Source organism: Zalophus californianus, chromosome 9 (genome assembly GCF_009762305.2).
Source record: "Zalophus californianus isolate mZalCal1 chromosome 9, mZalCal1.pri.v2, whole genome shotgun sequence".
Taxonomy (NCBI): domain Eukaryota; kingdom Metazoa; phylum Chordata; class Mammalia; order Carnivora; family Otariidae; genus Zalophus; species Zalophus californianus.
In genome coordinates, this window is record NC_045603.1 from 65,850,768 (window position 1) to 65,869,459 (window position 18,692).

The window sequence follows — 18,692 nt, forward strand, 5'->3', positions numbered from 1 at the left end:
AGGCACCGTCCACCCCAAATTCTGAGGTGTTGTTCTCCTGGCCCAGCCAGTGACTGTCTCCTTTAGCCCCTAAGCTAACCGGAGTCCGAGATCCGGGCGTGGGCCACCAGCCAGCCCTCCAGAGGCTGTGGGCTCCCGCTGGCTGTGGTTGCAGCCCACTCTCCGCTTGGACTTGGCCGCTGGAGCAGGCCAAGCAGCCTTTCTGCTCCTACTCCTTCAACCAGCCTCCCTCCCCTGCGAAAGGGCCAGGCCGACGCTGTGGTTGTGCTTCTGCTGTGAGTCTCTTGCAAGGGGGCTTGCTCCAGGCTGTTCTGTGCACTCCAGAGCCCCACGTGGGGTCTCATCTCCGCACAGCGAGGCAGGGGCATTCTTCCCAACCCACGGTGGTGGCTCACCCTGGGCTTGGCAGGAAGCCCTGGAATGACCTTGGCAGGGATTGTCAGGTTCAAGCCCGTCATTTTGGAGATGGGGAAACTGAGGTCAGAGAGAGGAAGGATCCCACATTTCAAGCACACCAGCTGAGGAGGACAGGCCCCCCTACTTCACCCTGGGAAAAAAGTCACTACAGAGTAATCTCAACTGTTCATCCATTTTGCCTTTTTATATGAAAGTTTTCTTTTGAGAGGGCAGAATCTCCATGCAGCGCTCTTTCTGGAAAGGGCAATTTACTTAGCAGATTTTACCTTTAATAGGAGGGGGAATTTGGCAGCCCCACGTTGCTGCACTTCTGCTCTCGGACCTGGGGAGGAAGGAGTGCCAAGAAGCCTCACCTCCCTGGGGAGGGTCCTCGGGAAGACAAGTGTAAGCAGGGGATGAAGGGAGCGGGCTTCTGGGCCCCCAGAAGAGCAAGGGTATGTCCTCTGGCTGTCTCTAAGGTCTCTCGCCCACCGCTGGCCTCGTAAAGCTGGAACCTGTGAGAACCTGAACCATGAAAAGCTGAGACGCTGACTCAGTAAGTTAGAGACTATTTGCATACTATTTCTGGGGTGCTTTAGCTGTGTGTGGTTTGATGCTAATAAGAGCAGCCCTTGTTTCTGACCCACACGTCCTATATCTCTCCTTGCGCTGACCCTAACGCTTGCTTGAGCACTTCACTGATGGTCAAATCTGGAATGATCACTTTACTATGTCCCTCATATTAGCACCGGGAACTCAAAGATGAAGCCAGCCTGTAGCTCCTTGGAAGGTCAGAGCAGTGGTTTGCTGGTAGGTGGGTGTTTGGAGGACATCACCCAGAGACAAGCCCATTGGTGCTCCCCACTTGGGACAGAGAAGCCCCCCAAACCAGGCCTATTTTGCTGTACCTGCCTACATGACCTATTTTCTGGCTACAGCTAATATTACCTGTTCTAAACATCTGGAATTACCTGCCTGCTTAGTCACCTTCCCTCTGGCTTCAAACAGCTGTAGGGCCCCACCCCCTCTCCACATACATCCTATCCATCTAGGGTCCCTCCCCCTTTTCCTCCTGGAAGGATCTGGAGGTACCAGATCCACAAGTTCTGATGTCTTTAAAAGGATCAGCCTGGGCAATAAGGCTCATTTGAGAGCTGTGACATTCACCTTGACTCTAGTGAAAGTCCAACAGCCAATCCCCTTTTGGCTTCCAACTGGGCACCATGAGGCCCTGTGTGCCCCTGATAGTGGCCATACTCTGCAGCCTGGCCTGGGCTGGTAAGTCATCAACTGGTGGGGGTGAAAGGGTCCTACGTAAAGAAGCAGAGAGTTGGGGAACTTGGTAGAGGGTGAGCCGAGTGGGACAAGGGAGGGTCAGCTCTGTCCTAAAGCCAAGGAGCACCTTAGACCTATCCCTGTCAGAGTATAGTAGTTGTCTCTGGGGTGGAGGGGACGGTGTGAAGGGGGCTGCAGGGCTGATGGACTAATGTCATGGAAGTCCCTTCCAGAGTCCTTGGCAGACCAGACCCAGACATCCCTTAGTCCAACCCGACTTTTGATCTCACCAAGGTTTGTCGGCAGGACTGTTGTATGATGCAAAGCCGGGGCTGTGTCCTGCTGGGTTTGAGTGACCTGGCTGGTGGATGAGGTTGTCTGGGGTGGGACCTTGCTCTGGGTAAAAGCCTCAGGAGACGGGCAGGCTCAGGGGGAAACCGGAAAAGCCCCTGGCCAAGAGGTAGGCCGTGTATGCTCTAGACTGTACAGTGGTCAGGGGAACGGGCCTTCGACCCAGTGTTCGAGGAACTAGAGCACAGAGAAGGGTCCGGGCCTACAGTTACTTAGGGGTGCAGGGGATGGGGCCTGCAGAAGGACAGCAGTAGCCGTGCAAAATGCTGATGCTGAGGTGTTCATTGGTAGTTGGTTATTGGGTGTGGAGGAAGGAGTGCTAAGGGAGGGGGCTGAGCTGAGGGGTGTGGGGAGAATCCTCCTCTGCCCAGAGGAGAAAGAATCAGAGCTTGATACCCACCCCACCCAACCCAGGTTGTTCCCGAATAGGACTGTTGTAAGGACGAATTAAGATAATGTATAAAAAGCACCTTACATGGTGTGAGATCTCAATGAGCTGGGGTTTGGGTTACGATTATGTTTATACATATTCCTGGGAGAAACTTCCTCATTTCCAGCCGTAATGGGATTCCCAAATGGAAGTCCTTTGGAGGAAAAGGCAGCTCCCAGGCCCCCCTGCTCTGGGAGGGACCGGGGACCTCTATTCTGGCACCTGCTGCCGAGCAGCTGGGAGTCAGCTCTGCCGGGGCCCTGGGGCGTGGACAGCCATTGGGGAGGGCATGAGAACTTCTAGCTTAGTGTGAGCCAGCGGCCGCTGGGTTGGCACGTCCCACTCTCAGGAGAGGAGAGCGACTTGAGACACTGGGTCTCTGGGCAGCCATGCCCGAGGACAGAGGTAACAGTACCTTCAGAAGTGCATGTGAAGCCCTTGCGCCTGCGGGGGGGTGATCTAGCCTGGCTGTGGGATGGATGGGGAGTTGTGGGTCCAGTGGGCAATGCCCCCTTCTTTTCTAAGGTGGGTGGGAGGAGGCTCGGCTCTTGTCCATCCTAGTTCCAACTTCTCAGAACTTACATGCAAGACTATGGATCATATGGAGGAGTCCCGGCCAGTCTTAGGACCCTGGTTGTTTTGGGTGAACCGGGGCAGGAAGCTGGTCCTGGAAATGAATCTTCTTGGTTGACTAGGTCTCCAGGGAAACAGCATCTGGGGCTCCTGGGCAGGCACAGATGTAGGATGATGCCCCGACCCTCAGAGTGGCTGAGTGCTGGTGTAATAGGGATACCCAGTAGGCAGCATGGATAAGGAGTGGGCCTTCTGGCATATTGGAGAGTGCAGAGAAATTCAGCATCTCATGAAACAGGGGAGGCCCTAAGCTTTTCAAGGGGAATGGAGGGAAACCCTGAGTCTGAGACAGGCAAGGCCAAAATGAAGAAGGCTGAGGCCCAGAGAGATGAGGCAGAGGCCAAGGGGCAGATGGTTGCTGAAGCAGTGACTCAGCACCTGGCCCGTGAGCAAGGCTCACACCGAGCCCTGTGTGGCTCGCAGGCACAGGGTGGGGACACCAGAGTGGGGAGTCGGGGTGACTTGTCCACTGAGTGTCCCGAGGACAGCACAGCGAGGCGCCTATGAGGAAAAGTCCCTCCTACCTCTCCCCTCCACCCTCAAATCCCAAGGTCGTCTTGAAGTAGACCAACTTTACAGGGAACCCCTGGACGGGGGTTCTTACTGGGGACAAAGTTCTTGAACAGAGATGAAAAAGTCCACTCAGCCAGGGCCATGGGGGCTGATGTCCCGAGCTCCAGAGAGCTGACTATTCACTCAGAGCCCTTCTCAACCGGTGCCAGCTACTGGAATGAAGTGAGTTCTTTCCTGGGACTCTGCTGATCTGGCCCATTGTGAACATTGCCTTGAATTGTCTGAATTTTCTCCCTTTGGATTCTGGGTGTTCTGCCAGGCTGACCTGGCAGGCAGCTGACCGAGCCTTCTTCATGGCCTAAAAATTTCTCCTTAAGGTCTTTGCATTCAGGTTCCAAGGGAGCATCATTTAAGATTCAGGAGGAGTTCCCTCAAAGGACAAGCGGCCTTGGGTCTGGTTGTTTTTTAAGGACAATCCACTGGATGAAAGGCCTGCCTCCCTGGCCGTGTTGGGAGGCCCTGGACACAACTTGAGGCTGCCTCAGGACCTGGTTAACCCTGACCTGACACCTCTTTAATGTAAAGAATACAGGCTCGCAGCAATGATGTCAGCTGGGAAACAGCCAGCAACATAAATGTCCTGACACCCCAGTCCGAGGGATGGCCCAGCTGAAACCCAGGGAGGGAGTCAGCTAGATGAAGTCTGTCCACGGGGAAGACTGCTCCAACCAGTTTGAGCGCTTGCCACATTGGAGGTGGGCATGGAGTGTTATCACTGTTTATTTATCTAAGCAGCACATGTTGCTACTATGTATCACGCGCTGTACTAAGTGCTTTACAAATATTAACTCATTTAATTCTTATGAATATTCTATGAGATGGACTCCATTGTCATGCCACTTTCACAGATAAGGAAACCGAGGCACAGAAGGTCAAATAACTTGCCCAAGACCTTATAGCTTGAAAGCAGCAGAACCAGAATTCCAGCCCTATGCAGTTTTGGCCCCAGAGTCCAGGTTCTCAAGCTCTTTGCTATGCCACCTGCATGAACACCATATAAACCTTAATCCCAGAATCCAAACAGTAACTAAACCCATATCCTTAATATTCACCTCCCACCCAATCCAGGCTTAAATTGAGATACTGTACCTGTGTGGAATCACCACCAGAACCAAACTCCAAATCTAATCGAAGGCAAAAGTGGGATAATTTCTCTTCTCCTAATCCTGACACACTCTTCAACCTTGAAGTGGTGTTAAATCTATCCCCTCATTCCTCAGCCAAACAGCAATACAAAATTGTTACTTTATCAGTAAATTTAACTCAAGTCCAAAACCCAACCATAGCTCTTTTTTTTTTTAAGTTTTTATTTATTTATTTGAGAGAGAGAGGGAGAGTGAGAGAGAGCACGAGCAGGGGGTGGGGAGAGGAGAGGGAGAAGCAGGCTTCTGGTGGAGCAGGGAGCCCGATGTGGGACTCGATCCCAGGACCCTGGGATCATGACCTGAGCCGAAGCAGACACTTAACGACTGAGCCACCCAGGCGCCCCTGCCAACCATAGCTCTTAATCTAAACCTAACTAACCCTAACTCTGGCCCAAATTAGGTTTCAGTTTCTGCGTTCATACAAATTCGATGCTAATGGCAGCACTGTCTCTGATCCTTGACCTTCTCCGTCGCCCACAGCCTGGCCCCTTAACCCAGCATTCGGGAAATCCAAACCTCAGGAACCTCAAGTGGAAACAAAGACTCTGTAATTACCCTTAAAGCTCAAAGTGGAAGGAAAGGGCCCCCGAAGCCAATTGTCACCAAAGATATCTCCTGACACTCTCTTTGCTGGGGTGGGCATGGTGGGGGTTGTGTTTTTAGGAGTCGTAGTGGGTTTGTACCATTTCTTTCAAAATTTTTTGTCTATGCCCCTTGTGACCAAAAATTTGTTTCTGCAAGCCATGTGGCTGGAGGAAGGGATGTGGTCTGTGGTTACAGAACGGATTCTATTCCAGAATCCAATTTTCACCCATACTCGCCTCTTGCCCCACCCGAACATAAACTAATTCAAACGCATTCCGAAGACTAGAAGAAACAGAAAGATGGGACCTGGGGGAAACAGGATGCAGGGGAGACCAGGTAGAGGGGAGCAAAGAACAAAGCAGCAGAAGACATAGAAGAGACAGGATGAGAGGAAGGGGGCGTCAGAGGGGAGAGGGCAGGTGGGGTCACTGGGGCAGCAGTGACTCACCTTGATCTACGTGACAGGTGATTGGTGGCCTGTGGGTCACGACCAGCCTACAGATCTCTTTTGTTGGTCTGCCTGAATTTTTTAAAAATTGGAGAACTTCACATAAAAATAAAGGGTTCTCTTGAAAAACTAGAGGCTCTGGCAACACTGAGCCTGCACCCCAACATGGCAGAAGTGGCTGGAGCTGAGAGTGGCTGCCAATTTCAGGCCGAGCATCACTTCCAAGTTTGTCACGGTCCCCACCAATTCCTACTGCCTCCTTGCTTCTTTCCTTGCTTCTGTTAGAGGTCTAGCCTCACTCGGCATTCGAGTCTGTGATCCTCATCTATATAATGAGCCCTGCAACGTAGGGTGGGTGGTGGGTGGTGGTGGGGATGAGGCTTCTGCTGGTGCGTGAGTGGTTGCGCATGTATTTCTCCCTTGCAGATAGCAATGATCTTCCCTGCTAGGTGGGGCCCGTGGCCCTGTCTGCAAACCCTACTGCAGGGTGCACCTTGATGAGGAGAATAGGATCCTCACAGAGCTGAGTTTGTGACCTTTGTTGCCTGTAGGAAAATTGGAGTCCTGTGCATCTCGCTGTAATGAGAAATTTAACCGGGATGCTGCCTGTCAGTGTGACCGCCAGTGTCCCCGGCATGGGGACTGCTGTGAAGACTATGAGCACCTGTGTACTGGTGAGGCTTCTTGTGGGGTGAAGGGTCTGGGAGGCAGGCCAGGCCATGTCCACGCCCAGACTGCCTGAAGGGACGCTGGCTCGGGTGTCTAGCAGTTCAGAGCTGGGTTTGAGATGGATGACAAGACTCCAGGGGCCTGAATGAGGACACTGAAGGGCAGCGCAAAGGTCAGGGATTTGGCCACTACTTGTCCCAGGTATTCTAGGATGTCCCCAGTATAAAACCCCAACTTCAAAGAAAATAGGTTATTTACCCGGAATACCTATCTGAACTATCAGGATTAACAATATTTTGAAAGTTTAAGTAATTTCAAAAGCAGCAGAATGGTAACAAACATGAATATAACATGAATCCCATTACCAGTTGTAATTCAACACTTTACATCGCAAAAGTGTAAAAAGGGAGTAGAACTTTCCAACTTGCGTGCCACCAGGAAGCCTGCACGGCATCACAGTGACTGTTGTGATTCACACCACTCTTCCAATAATGAGTGGACCGAGCGGCTGCAGCATTTTCAATCTATCATTCCCTGTCCGGTGACTAAATGGGACACGCACTGCTCTCAGAAGCCAATCACTTCTCTGCTACTCTAACAACATAGTTTTAAAGGAATCACTTGAAAAAATTATTTTGAATAATCTCCTTGTTTGGATGCTTCCAGGGTTTTAGACCGCCAGATAAAATGGTCTTCTGCTTTGTGACATGAAGCCTTGTTAAGTTCACTGTCAAACCAGGTGCCGTGACTCTCAGTTTGGAAAACATGATCACTAAAGACATGGTAGGGAATGGCTAGCAAGACCCTGGCATACAGTTGTGCAGGTTGTGCACTGCACAAGGGCACCTGGCTGAGAAGGCAAGTTGACCAAAATAGAGTCCATATCCTTCTTGCTAATCCATGTGCCTTGGTGAAGAGTTGTGTCCGCTGAGAGAAAGTAGTACCTTTTCCCAGTTTTCCCAAAGGTGGTATATGCTGACCCAGCCATGTGCCCACTGGGTTGCTTCCACCCAGAAGGAACCCTCATTCAATTTACACGAAAACACCATCTATACCAGCAGAAGTTCTGCTGATCAAGCCCAGGGAGGGAGACCCAGGTCCAGAGCTCAGGGCCAGTATCAGAGCCTGCCCCTTTCTCTTGCCTTGTGCCCTATTCAGCAGACACAGGAGAACCTGTTTACCTTGGACCATCGGGCTGGCATTCACAGCACAGAAGATACTTAGCTTAGGAGCCAGTCCATCTCCCAGTCTCTGATTTGCAACTCAGAATCCTGTTCCCACAGAAAAAAAAATATGGATGATGCTTGAGACTCTAAATCAGCTCTTGAAAGTCTCTTTAGCATAACATTGGCGGAGTTAAGGACCTTGTGGATTGTCAGCCCTTAGAGCACAGCCTGGCACCAAATAAGTGATCAGATGTGTGTTGCTGAACAAATCACCTGCCCTGTGGTTCTGATGGTAATAAGACAACACTATCCAGCAAACTCACTAACGGATTCTGAATCACTTTGTAATAATTTTGCTTCTTTGGAGGGAAATTACCCCACTGTGTGTGAGAGAGGAGCTCAGCGTCCCCAGGAGCATCCTTCCTCTTCCTCCCCACCCCCACTCCACCCACACTGCTCTGCCCCGAGCCCAGGCTCCAGTCACACAGTCTGCAGGCCAGGGGAACGGGGCAGCAATATGAACATGCTTTTCTGAACACGCCCCCCCCCCCATCTCTGTGGCCATTGCCAAGTGTTGTAAAGAAAGAAGGGAAGTTGGTATCTTAGGAAACAGTTCTTAGTCCCAGAGGGCCTGGGTGGAGTTCACCCTTGACCGTGACTGGGAGTTATCATAGGTAAGGGATGTTCCTAAGTGAGAGCCTTGTCATTTGGAGAAGGGCAAGCCCGTCCATCTATCAACGTGCGTTAAAGAAAAGTCATACCCAAATCAGGGTTTTCAATCCAGAAGGCACCCCTTCCTGCCTCCTCTCCTCTTTGTACAGATGAGCACACTGAGTACCAGAATGCTCAAGTGGCAAGGAGAGTTGTCACCTGGGGAAATTCTTTGCACTTTTTGTAACAGGTTTCAGCCATCTGTCCCCTTCTGTCTTCCATTTTCAGTTTGTCTCCTTGTTCATTGTGCCTTAGCCCCTGTTTCGTATTTTCTTCCACTGCACTGCTTGTCCCAGAGGCTGGGGGAACTGAGAATCAGACATAAGGGGAAGGGAGCCCTTGGGGGTGGGGGGCGGGGTGGGTGGCTGGTGACTCTACTTCTCTGACCTACAGTGCAAGAGGACCCTGAAGAGCCAGAGCCATTCCTGGGGCTGGAGGAAGAGATGTTGGAGGCCCCAGCGAGCAGTGAGTCTGCCCTTCTAAAGGGGGGCCTGCAGGCTAAAGGAGGAGGGACACGGGAGGTGACAAGGAGGAGGCAGCCATCCCAGTGGCAGCAGGCACAGGCCTGAGCCAGGCGGACCCCAAACCCAGCACCCGGAGGTGGTACGAGGGGCTGGGCTTGGCAGCCTGGCGTGTAGGCAGGAAAGGGAGTCTGAGGCCTACGGAGGGAAGTGGAAGAGATTTTATTTTTAGGGTGGGAAGATTATAAAAACAACAGGCCAGAAAGTAGAGTTTGGCCTCTCGGAAAGGGCTTCCTGACCATGGAGGGTGTGTACCAGTTCAGCCTGTTTGTTTTCCTTCCCTGGAGATCTTCGCTAGGAGTGCGGAGGGCGAGGCTGAGGGGCTGGGGTGGGGGTGGTGTTGGGAGAACCCGGCGGCCGGCCCGAAGCGACCTCTAGGGGTCTGCCCAGGACACACACACCCCTCCCTGTCCTCTCAGACCTGTACTCGGCACCCAGCTCCTGTCGGGACCGCTGCCACGAGGCCTTCGACAGGCACCAGCCGTGTCACTGCAATGCCCGCTGCCCAGAGTTTGGGAACTGCTGCAAGGACTTCGAGATCCTGTGTGGCCACGGTCAGTCTCCTGCTCCCTTTAGTGCAGCCCCAGGGACCCAGGAACTCTCCAGAGCAATAGTTCTGCGGGTGCGCTCCCTGGACCTGCGGCATCAGTACCATCTGGGGCTGTATTAGAAAGGGAGACTCTAGGGCTTCCCCCCAGACCCACAGAATCAAGAACTCTGGGGGCGGGGCCCCCTGACCTGTTTTCACAAGCCCTCCAGGTGATTATGGTGGGCGCCCAAGTTTGAGAACCTTCGTGTGTGGACATTCTGCGGTGAGGCCACTTGCTGATTTTAAGTAGCCTTGAGGCCCCAAGGCCCCCGGCGTCCAACCACTAGGGTGATGGATTGCGGCCTCTTTCCCTGGCTGTCGGCTTCTGGAAGGTGCCCAGGGGCGGGGGCCCACAGACTGCTCCCTCCCCGCCCCCCCAGGCCTTCCTTGGGCTGAGAGCCCCCTCCCCCATCCCTCCCAGAGGGCTTCTCCTACAGCAGGGACGCCATAACCAAGGAGGAGCTACAGAGCGTCTCTGAGAAGATCTACAGGGCGGACATCAACAAAGCGCAGAAGGAAGACATCATTCTCAACAGCCAAAACCGCATCTCGCCCTCGGAGACCAGAGACCACGTGGACCGCTGCCCAGAGCCGTGAGTCCCCTTCACTCTCCCTGCGCAGTGCCCCGCACCGGCTCCCACCCCCGGCCGGCTTCGCTTCCTTCCAGGCCTCAGCCCTTTTCTCCTCAGGGCAGGCAGGATCAAAGGGAGAGAAGAAAGTAGGTCTCCAGAGACAAAGCCATCTTGAGGGACTGTGGGTGTGCAGCTTGGAGGGTCTCTGTGGTTGACCGGGCTGCGAAGAGAACCGACCTTCCAAGCGCTGGAGCCGGAGAAAAGAGGCGCCTCAGGCACACCCTTCTGGAGGGGCTGACGGCCCCACTCTGCTCCGGACCCCCACCTTCGCAGGCCTGCCCCGGCGGGTCTGGCCGCCCCTGCGGGGGTGGTGGTGGTGGGGTTCTGCTCCATGTTCAGGCCTCTCCCCCCCCCCCCCCCCAGGCTCTTCACCTATGTCAACGAGAAGCTGTTCTCCAAGCCGACCTACGCGGCCTTCATCAGCCTTCTCAACAACTACCAGCGGGCCACGGGCCGTGGGGAGCACTTCAGTGCGCAGCAGCTGGCCGAGCAGGACGCCTTCCTCAGAGAGATCATGAAGACGGCGGTCCTGAAGGAGCTCTATGGTTTCCTCCGTCACCAGAGTGAGTGAGCCTCCCTAAGCCCCAAGGGGCAGTGCTGAGGACAGGAGGGCCTGGCAGCCCTGGGGCTCCAGGGTGGGGTGGGGGGGGGGGTGTGCGGTGGCCAGCGGACTTCCGAGGGGGCCACGGAGGAGCCCCGGAGAGACCACGGGCCTAAGCAGCGGAAGCAGCCTCGGTCCGGCTTGGAAGTCACCTCTCCTCGGATTTGCTCTGAGCCGCCGCCTGCATCCCCGCACTCACTGCTCCAGTCTCAGGCTCCCTGGGAGACGCGGAGTCACCCCCCCCTCCGCCCCACTTCAGCGGAGCCCAGAGGCGCCCAGGGTCCCCGATTCTCCTCCCTCCTGCTCCAGGTCCAGGAAGGATGCGTGGCTCACTTCACGTTTTTGCTGGGGAAACAGCAACAGAAAAGCACCCAGAGTTTCTACCGGGAGGGGTTCTGGCTAGCGTGGCTCCAGATAGGGATACATCTGAATCAGACCAAACAAGGTTTGAGCCGCAGGAGTTCTCGGCAGGGGGTTGTGTTTCTTTCGTGTCCCGCAGATTCCTCCACGGAACTCCAAGCAGCTGGGCTGGGCCCCCTGGGCAGCTCTTGTCCAGGTCTCCCCTCTGCCCAGAGCGGCTGCCTTCCATCTGCCTGCCTTCCCTTATGAGTGAGTCACCGGCGGTTTTTGGGTAAAGCGGAGAAGAGGCCGCTCCTGTGAAGAGGGCGCGATCCCGCACCGCCCCCTGGCGGTCCTCTGCCGCAAACACAAGCGAGATCTTGGGAGTCTGGCCCGCCCTCCAGCTTTCCGGAGAGAAGCCCGCCAGGCTGGCTGGCTGCTCTGAGATCAGGGAACTCCCGAGCGGAGCCGGGTCTGGGACCCAGGGATCCGATACTGAGGCCGGGCTGTTCCATTACTTCTCCTGTCCTCACCTCTCTCCCTGTCCAAATCCGGACTGTCCTTCAAGTTCTAGCTCACATCCCACATGGCCGACGCTGAACCTGCCCCGGCTGCCTGTCCAACATCTCACGTGGCTCTCTCATGGCATCTACTCAGAACTTAGTGTGAAGAGAACTCATGATTCCCACCCCTTCCTCCTTCCTCAGTCTTCCCCATCCCATCGATGACACCATAGTCCATCCCATTGCTCAGGCCCAAACCCCAGGAGTTATATTCAATTCTTCTCTACCTCAGGGCTCCCCACCTCCACTCCTCCATCAGTAATGTCTGTCACATCCTCCTTCAAAATCTATCCCTGATCTGCCCGATTCTCACCCCGCCCCCGCCCACCCCATGGCTGCCACCACTGCTTCTGACGTGGACAAAGTGTTAGCCTCGAAACTGGTCTCTCTGCTGCTCCTACACCCCCCTCACTTTTTATATACACAACCAGAGTGAGCCTTTAAGAACAAAGCTCTCACATAATTCCCCTGCTTCAAACCCTTCGGTGGCTCTCTCACCTCTAAGAAGCTATAAAGTCGTTAAGAGACCAGTTAACGTGTGTAATGATCGCGCGGGCTCAAGTGCCATTTCTATTAACTGTGTAGATCTTGTGTGAGTTACATAACCTTGGTCTGCCTCAATTTCCTCATTTCTAAACTGGGGATAATTAGTCTCGACCTATGTGAAGATTCAATGTGAGGACTGAAAGCACTTAAAACAGTTGGGGCACATAGAACATAGACAGTAAATCTAAAATATTTTTGTATTGTTACTTTTTGACTGACCCCCCACTTTCTTGCCATGGCTTGTGAGGCCTGGCCACTGCCTACCTCTCGGACCTCCTGTCCGACCACTGCCCCCTGCGCTCACTGTGCTCCAGCCACACTGACTTTCCCTTAGCTCCTTAAACACAAAGCTCAGGTCATCTTAGAGCCTTGCACCTGCTGTTCCCGCCACATGGAAGAATCTTTCCCCGGATTTTGTGTGGTTGACTCCTTATCCTTCAGGTCTCTGATTAGTGGTACCTTCTCAGAGAGGTCTTTCTAGTCTTCCTTTCTAGAAGAGCCCAACCCCATCGCAACCCGACCTCCAGTCATCATGGGATACTCTGCTTTATTTTCTTCATAGCACTTACCTGCCATCATATTGTTTATTATTTGTCTTTTCCACTGGAACGGAAACTGTGAAAGCAGGGATCTTGTCCTTGCTATGGACAACTGAATACGTTTGCTGGTTGAACCACTGTGTTTCTTGATGTGCTGGAGCAGGTGGCTCTTCGCTGCTTCCCAAGGACCTGGTTCCGCCTTCCCCTCTCCTAGGTGCTCTGTGTTCCTCCCTGCAGACCGATACAGCTCGGAACAAGAGTTTGTCAACGACTTGAAGAACATGTGGTTTGGGCTCTATTCAAGAGGCAATGAAGAGGAGGACTCAAGTGGCTTTGAACACGTCTTCTCAGGTGGGATCATTCTGCTTGGAAAGCAAGAGTTGGAGGAATGAAGAGAGACAGCTTCCCTCAGGAGTAGGGCAGCATCAGGCGCCGGGGAATCGGCAGCCAAGCCAGCTCTCAGGGACGGACAGTGTCCACTCCCAAGCCAAGGCGGAGGGGTCCGAGGAGCTGTTTTTGAGGAACAGTGTCTTCTGGAGTATTTAAAGGGGAAAGGAGACCAGATACTGGGGCTCCCAAAGGGCACACATAGGAAGGGAGGTGTGTTTGGGGGCAGAGCTGTCTACTTCTGAATGGTTCTCTGCTTTCCAAGAGGGCCATGGTCTTCCTGCCCACTGTCCCACCCCATAAAGCTCCTATCAAGTTTGGCTTGCTACTGGAGAAATGGCTGAGAGGAATATTCCAGATCGGTCACCCGGGGCCAACCGGGAGGAGGAATTCTCCCAAGGGCTTGAGCTGAAAGGGGGTGGGGAGGGCTTTCCTGGGTGAGAGTTAGGGATGTGTGGGATGCTGGGGAGTCAGGGCAAAGGGCTAAGCAGGTGTGCATTCTACAAGCCAAAGTCTCAAGAAGGGGGACAGCCTTGGCATGGGAGGGGCAAAAGGGGTTGGAGGGGAGGCCCAGATCACCCACCTTGAACTCTTCATTATAGGTGAAATAAAAAAAGGCAAGGTCACCGGCTTCCATAACTGGATCCGCTTCTATATGCAGGAGAAGGAGGGCCTGGTTGACTATTATAGTCACGTCTATGACGGCCCCGTGAGTACTGAGTGCTGACCCCATGGGCTGGAGAAGCTTATTAGTACCCAGACCTCCTGCCCTCACTCTGCACTCCCAGCAGCCAGACTGGTCTCTCACCCTGACTCTCATTGGCCGCCCAGTGGGGATGGTGAAGATGACTTCCTGATCTGCTGGATAGGCAGCCAGGACCCTGAGATTCCCTCCTAAACAGTGAAGTCTCCAGAGCTGCAGAGGGCAGGAGGCAGAGAGCACTTATCCCTGGATGGGAGGCTGGGGGCAGGGGAGGATCCTCAGAGGGGAAGACAAATCTCAAAGGTGTGTAATGACCCCCTGCCCAAATTTCCTTAGAATGTGGCTTTGGCTGGAAGTTTCAGCCTGGCTAGTCTGAGTTCAACTCCTTCCATTTTATAAAAAAGAAACCTTTGCTGCCCTGTGCCAGGAAATAACTTGGGGACAATAAATTGTCCTTCTCCTCCACATGTGATGGCCACAAGAAACAGTCATGGCCCCCGCGGCCCTGGTGGCAGTCACAGGAATGCTGGCTCTGGCCTCTCTGGGAGACGCACACTGGCAGCTCCAGACAGACGGTCCAAGGAGGGCTCAGACACCTTGGCAGGGCAGACTGTTTCCTTGGTCGATGTAAAGAATCCAGCCTCCCCAGAAAACACACAGGCCCCTAACGGGCCATCAGCAAACCCTGGCTGACTGCTCACCATGTGCCCCCTCTCTGTCAGACTCCGCTCATGGTATTCACCACGCCCCCTTTGCTACTCTCCACAGTGGGATTCTTACCCCGACGTGTTAGCCATGCAGTTCAACTGGGACGGCTACTATAAGGAAGTGGGCTCAGCTTTCATTGGGAGCAGCCCTGAATTTGAGTTTGCGCTCTACTCCCTGTGTTTCATTGCTAGGCCAGGCAAAGTGTAAGTACTGGGCCAGCCAGGCCTGGGGAGCAGGCTGGGGCCACAGGCTGTCCTCAGCCAGGATAATCAGGAGAGCTGGATTCTGCAACTCAGTGGCTTGGACAAATCACCCTTCTGCACCTCAGTTTTCTCACTTGGGCAATGAGGTTGTTAGATAAGACTGGTGGTTGCCAGACTTTATCTTAGCAGCAGAACCACCACGTGAAATCTTACGCAGAACCTTCATACGTAAAACAGCTAGGAACAGAGTTGCCCTGGTGCTCCAAGCCTCTCTATTTGGTCCCCAAGTCTGCTAGGGGGAACCCTGAAGCCCCAGAGAGTATAGCTTGAAACCGCTGGGCTTCATCTCTTCTAACATCTGAGGACTTTGGGTCCTACTACTTCTGAAACCCTAAGCAGACATTTAATTTCTGGGGGTTCAGCTCTAGAGATTTTAGAACACTGTTCTGGGAAATATGAGGAGCAGGGTTCTTTAAGAAGATGGTAACTAAGGCACAGTTTTGAAGGGCTGCCTGTGCGTGGGGAGTGGGAGACAATGTCTGAAGGAAGCTGTGGCAGTTCTCCTGGGGGTTGTTCACGTCAGGGCGGAGCCCTTCTGCATGGGTTGGGCTTGATCTTCCCAGTCAGGGGATGGGCATGGAGAGACGTGGTGGGCTCCTATGACCTGGCCATCTTTCCCCACAGGTGCCAGTTAAGCCTGGGTGGATATCCCCTGGCCATCCAGACCTATCCCTGGGACAAGTCCACCTATGGAAATGGCAAGAAATACATCGCCACAGCCTACGTGGTGTCTTCCACCCAATAGAGCTTGGAGCCAGATAGGGGCATGAGGGCAGTGAGAATTCCTGCAGGACTCGGGGGCTATCTGCTCTGGGCTGCAGGGGGCTGGAGGAGACTGGGAGGGGTTCCCAAGTCTAGAAATGCCCTTATGGTTAAGAGAGAAAAGACACAAATAAGAAAAATGCAGAGAAACAGTCAAATGTTTGTGCTCCAGCATTTTGGAAATACAGTCCAGACAGAGAAGATGGGAGCCCTCTTGCAGCCCTTTGCCCTGACCGGAGGTGAAACCATAGACAAGTCCTTGAACTCTCCAGGCCTCATGTTTCCTTTTAATGTAAAGGGAAGGGGTTTGCCCCCTTTCTTCTTTTTGGAGTCGGTGAGAGGGCAAACCTGATGGTATCATTACTGTGAAGGTGTTTTCAATTGTTCTTAAGAAGAACAGCAGATAAAAATTCTAGGTTACTATAACGGCTGTTATCATACACAGCTTTGCAAACTGTAGTTCAGCCCTATGTTGGGGCCTCAAGGGACTCTGGTCATGGAAATCAAGCAGTGGGTATTTGGTCTTTTCTAGGATTCTATCCTCTCAGAACAGGGTCTGGGAGAACCCTGATGCTTGATGGAGGGGAGAGTGGGTTAGCACAGTGAGTGAGCTTGGGAGGGAGTGAACTTCTCCAGGCCTGAGTGTTTCTGCAGCCAGTTCAGTGACTGCATCAAGAAGCTTTCTACTTGTAGATGTTTAGTGCAGGTACAGAGGTGTATTTTGATCCCACATGGTCTGTGAAAGACTTCCCCACATAGGAGGAAGATTTTGCATCTGAAGAAAGGAATTTATAGCTTGGTGACATTAACAATTATTTTAAGGCTTATCCAGCAGCCATAGTTTGCTGGAATTACTCTGGAACTAAAGACAGGGGCTCCCTGTTCCAACCTCAATTATGCATTTCTCCTCTCGTGACCTCAGGGAGAACCAGACACTGTCCCACAGAACTAGGCTTGAACTATGGTTTACAGGGTTTGAGTCTCCAATTAAAGTCATTAAGAAAACTTGAAATCTATCTTCTCTTTGTATATGACCCCCCTCAAACTGTCCATCTCCCTCCCTGCCTTTTCCCTGGAGCTGAGAGTGATGTTGCTGGCTTCAGTGTCTCTTCAGGATGGTGTGGAGAACGTGGTAACTCAAAGTCCCTGAGGACTCATCAAGTCTCTCTAGCCAAGAGGGGAAGAGAATTCTTCCTGGTTGATTTGTAATGTGAAATGTAGAAGGATGGTACTTATGACTTCTGGTTCCACATATAAGGAGCTTAGAAGTCACTATTCCATCGTTAACAACAAGTGAAAAACCGAACAGCCTGAAAAATCAACAAGTCTTCTTGGATCTGCAAGAGAGGAGAGGACACAGGCAAACCAGTGCCCTCAAGATTGGAAAGTCAGGCAAATATAGATTGGGAATAAGCTTGGAAAGACAAGCGTACTGGAGTAGAGACTCTCATGCAGCAAACCATTGCAGAAACCAGTGCCAGGATAGGAAAATCTGAACTGCAATTGGTGAATTGCCTGAAGGAGAGGCGGTGCAGACTATTCTGAGTTCAAAACTCCAGGGGAGCCAGGCATAGGGGGATGCCACAGGATTGTGAGATTTATCACCAGGAGCTCCACCAGGTTCCCATAGTGTGTACCAGAGAGAAACCCTCCTGGGTTACTGGCACAGGGAGGAGAAGTGGAACCATTTTGAAATAGCCAGAGAACTCTGTCCTTGCTAACAAAGCCTGCCCTTGGGGGAAACTTGTTAGCTGTTGGCTAACCTGATAGACTATTATCAGAGCCTAACTGACCTGGGGAAGGGAAATACCCAACTCCACCCATGTTAGCCATCCTCTTTCACACAAAGGGGGCGAAAACCTGAGAAACACTTGTGAAGTTCACAGCCCAGAGGCATAGGCTCACTAAAAGACTGAGACACAATCATAAGACCATAGAATGCTTCCCTCCACCCCCTCACCCCAACGTTACCAAAGGCCGATTTACCATGCCTGGCAATCAAGAAAAAATTACAAAGCATATCAAAAGGTAAAATAACATAATTTGAAGAGCTAGAGCAAACTTCAGAAGCAGACATGGCAGGGATGTTGTAATTTTCAGGTAGGAAATTTAAAGTAACTATGATTAATATGCTAAGGGCTATAATGAATAAAGTAGATAGCCTGCAAGAACTGAGAGGCAAGGTAAACAGAGAGATGGAAATCCTAAGAAGGAACCAAAAAGAAATGCTAGAGATGAAAACACTGTAACAGAAATGAAGAATACCTTTGATAGGCTTATTAGTAGACTAGGCACATTTGAGGAGAGAATCTCTGAGTTTGAGGATATCTCAATAGAAAAACCAAAACCAAAAAGCAAAGAGAATAAAGACCAGCAAACAACCAAAACAGAATAGCCAAGCACTGTGGGACGACTACAAAAGGTGTAATATACACATAATGAGAATGCCAGAAGGAGAAGAAAGGGAGAAAGGAACAGAAGAAATATTTTAAACAATAATGACTGAGAATTTCCCAAACTTAATGTCAGATATCAAACCAGAGATCCAGGAAGTTCAGAAAACACCAAGCAGAATGAATATCAAAAAACCCACTATATTTTGACACATCATTTTCAAATTACAGAAAATCAAAGATACAGAATAATTGTGAAAGACAACAGAGGAAAAAAAAATCTTACCTACAGAGGAGCTAAGATAAGAAATACATCTGACTTCTCCTAAGAAACCATGCAAGCAAGAACAGAATGGCATGAAATATTTAAAATGTTGAGAGAGGGCACCTGGGTGGCTCAGTCAGTTGAGTTTCCAACTCTTGATTTCAGCTCAGGTCATGATCTTGGGGTCATGAGATTGAGCCCTGCATCAGCCTTTGCACTCAGCACATAGTCTGCTGGAGATTCTCCTCTCCCTCTCCCTCTGCCCCTCCCCCTGCTCATGAGCACTCTTCCTCCCTTTAAATAAATAAATAAAATCTTTAAAAAAAAAAGTTGAGAGAAAAAACCCACCAACCTAGAATTCTGTACCCTCCAAAATTATGCTTCAAAAGGCTAAGGAGAAATAAAGACTTTCTCAAATAAACAAAAATCCAGGGAATTTGTTGCCAGTAGACCTGCCTTGCAAGAAATTTTCAAAGAAGTTTTTGGAGAGAAGGAAAAT

At 51.9% G+C, this 18,692-nt stretch overlaps 1 protein-coding gene across 2 annotated transcripts; it reads left to right on the plus strand.

Moving 5' to 3' along the window:
• The first annotated feature begins 474 nt into the window (after positions 1–474).
• Positions 475–16,522, plus strand: ENDOU (endonuclease, poly(U) specific). Of its 2 annotated transcripts, none has more exons than XM_027591699.1 (10): positions 475–952; positions 6,388–6,510; positions 8,776–8,847; positions 9,323–9,457; positions 9,914–10,085; positions 10,488–10,687; positions 12,950–13,063; positions 13,702–13,808; positions 14,571–14,713; positions 15,398–16,522. In XM_027591699.1, the coding sequence occupies exons 3-10, from the start codon at positions 8,826–8,828 to the stop codon at positions 15,516–15,518; spliced, it is 1,014 nt and encodes a 337-aa protein (XP_027447500.1). In that variant the 5' UTR covers positions 475–952; positions 6,388–6,510; positions 8,776–8,825; the 3' UTR covers positions 15,519–16,522. The 2 variants fall into 2 exon arrangements, with proteins under 2 accessions (XP_027447500.1, XP_027447501.1); XM_027591700.1 differs by lacking the exon at positions 475–952 and adding an exon at positions 1,620–1,674.
• Positions 16,523–18,692: the final 2,170 nt, after the last annotated feature.